The following is a 2,489-nucleotide window of genomic DNA, read 5'->3' on the forward strand; positions in this document are numbered from 1 at the left end:
AGTGGAGCATAAACTACTTGGTGAGTCGTACCATTCTTGGAGATAGGCAATCAAGCAACAGTCCAAGTGGTCCAACCCCGTGTGCTACAAGGAGAAAGTGTAAAGGCGAATGCGACGGCGCATCCGCGGCTTTCGCCTCTTCTTCCTCCCCTCCGGCCCAAGTCAACCTTTTTCTGCAGGCAGCGTTGACGCTAGCTTTTACGGAGTACTTCTAAACTTCGAGACTCCATTGAGTGACCCACCCGCCACCCGTCCGGCACCGGCAGCAGTCATGCATGACGGGCGCCAGGAAACCATTGTCGTCCGTTTCAGCCCCGTCGGCTGCGGCAACTTCAGCAGCGGAGGCAGCAGCCCAGCGACACCCTCCGGCCACTCCGTAGACAGCGACGACGGCTCCACCAGCACCGACGAGAACTGCCCCGAAGATCCGCGCGAGTTCCGGCGCCACCTCTCTCGTTTCGCCCCATCTGTGATCGCCGACGTCGATCCCAGCAGCTTCCGGCCGATCTCTCCGTCCTTCTCCTGCATCCTCACCGATGTCGACAAACACCTGCAGCGCATGGTCCTCCTAATCCCAGCCTTCTCCGTTGCTACCGCCTCCTCGGTGGCGCGCACGGACGCGCTGCGCCAATGGCTCGCCGGCTTTGACGTCGGCTGGGTGATGGACATGGACGACCGCAGGAGCCTCCCACGGAGGGAGGTGGGGAGGAGGGTCAGGGAGTGGGCGCAGGCGCTGGGCACCATGGAGCGCGTCTTCCGCCACGGGCACCGGGAGGTTCGCAGCCCGGTCAACGACGCCACCGCCGCGGAGCTGGCGGCTCTGGGGCAGCTCGCGGCGGAGAGCGCCGGCGCGATGCTGAGTCTGGCCGACTCCGTGGTCGCGCTCGGGAGCTCCCCGTCGAAGCTGCTCGCGGCGCTCGACGTGCACGCCTCTGTCTCGGAGACCTACCCCGGCCTCGCGAGGACGTTCTCATGGCCCCCCACTCACCCCGTCTCCGCTGCGTCCGACGCGGCGCTCACCGGCCTGCTGAACGCGTCCCGGCGCTGCATGCGCGACCTCAGGGCGTTCATACGCGCACCCCAGTACCCATGGCGGATGCCGCAGGGCGGCGAGGTGCACCCCTGCGTCAGCTTCTGGATGGGCTACTTCCGCTGCATGCTCCGCAACCGCGTGTCCCTCTACTTCGTCCTCGCCGGTGGTCGTGACGGCGACGGCGACAAGGAGCAAACAACGCCCCTCGCGACCGACGAGGGCGGCCTAGTGATGGAGCTGATCTCGTGCCTGGAGGCCGTGCTAGAGGAGAAGTCCGGCGCCCTGGCATTCCCGGGGCTGAACCAGATCTTCATGCTCAACAACACGAGTGCTTTGGTCCAACGCGCCATCCGCTCCGACCTCAGCATCTTCCTGCCGCCCGGCTGGGTGCTCGCCCGAGAGGAGCTCATGGAAGGCTACCTAAAGGATTACCTTGAAATTTCCTGGGCGCCGGTCGTGTCGCGCCTTGAAGGGAAGCCAGGGGCCTTGAGCGTTCTCCGGCGACGGAACCCGCTGAGCGCATTTTACACGGCGTTGGAGAATGTGTGCAGCACGCAGAGAGGCTGGAAGGTGCCCAGCCCGGCGCTCCGGTCTATCCTCCGGAGAACCGTGTCGGAGAATGTTGTGCCGGCATACCGCTGGTATCTTGACGACCACCCGGAGGTTGAGGTACCCACAGGGCGCAGCGCAGAGGAGCTCGAGCATCAGTTGTCGGAGCTGTTCGAAGGATAGAAGACAGAAATCTTCCGTTAATCCAGCCCCCCTCGCGCGTAGCTCCCGTCCTCAGGGCGACAATGGCGGCGTCAGCCATCCTGATTCCCGACCACCGCCACCTCTTCTCCGGCTTCTCCCCACATATCGTCGTCGGTTGCCTCGAGAGTTGGGGTGCTTGCGGCAGTGAATCTCGTGGCTGACGGCGCGGCGGCTCACACGTCACACACCGTCATTCAGGCGAGCGTGCCGGGGCCTGAGGTTGCAAGGATGGCAGATCGACGGCGGAGGCTTCGGCCATGCAGCGGCGGTCCATCTGGCCGCACCCGTTCCGGTCGCTCCACCGGTCTTTTGGCGTCCAGAGGTGGCCTCCCATGTCCGCGTCGACGTCGCCATGCCGCTGGTGCCCATGAGGAAGGGTGGCGCACGGTGGAGATGGCGGTGCAGAAGGCGCGTGGACATGTGGCGGGCCTGATCTAGTGCGACACGCGAGCGGGCCGCGGGCGGGAGCGCCGTGTGCGGCTGCAGTGCGCGCCCCGTGCGGCATGCATAGTCTGTGTTTGGTAGTTCGCCGTTGACGACGGCGCCACTCTGATTGGCTTGCTGCTTCGATTACTACTGATGCAAGTGGTCTATCACTAGAGCAACTCTATTGGATACTGTAAAATAGGGCAGGCCAAAAAAAGTTACAGGGCACCACTTTTTGACATACAATGCACGAAATCAGATTTTTGTTTTCTGCATG

General features: G+C 63.8%; 1 protein-coding gene across 1 annotated transcript; it reads left to right on the forward strand.

Annotated features, from left to right (window-relative positions):
- The first annotated feature begins 271 nt into the window (after positions 1-271).
- LOC124652364 (exocyst complex component EXO70A1-like) lies at positions 272-1,828 on the forward strand. Its single transcript, XM_047191387.1, has one exon. The coding sequence runs from the start codon at positions 272-274 to the stop codon at positions 1,763-1,765; it is 1,494 nt and encodes a 497-aa protein (XP_047047343.1). The 3' UTR covers positions 1,766-1,828.
- The last annotated feature ends 661 nt before the right edge of the window (positions 1,829-2,489 follow it).

Source organism: Lolium rigidum, chromosome 1 (genome assembly GCF_022539505.1).
Source record: "Lolium rigidum isolate FL_2022 chromosome 1, APGP_CSIRO_Lrig_0.1, whole genome shotgun sequence".
Lineage (NCBI taxonomy): Eukaryota > Viridiplantae > Streptophyta > Magnoliopsida > Poales > Poaceae > Lolium > Lolium rigidum.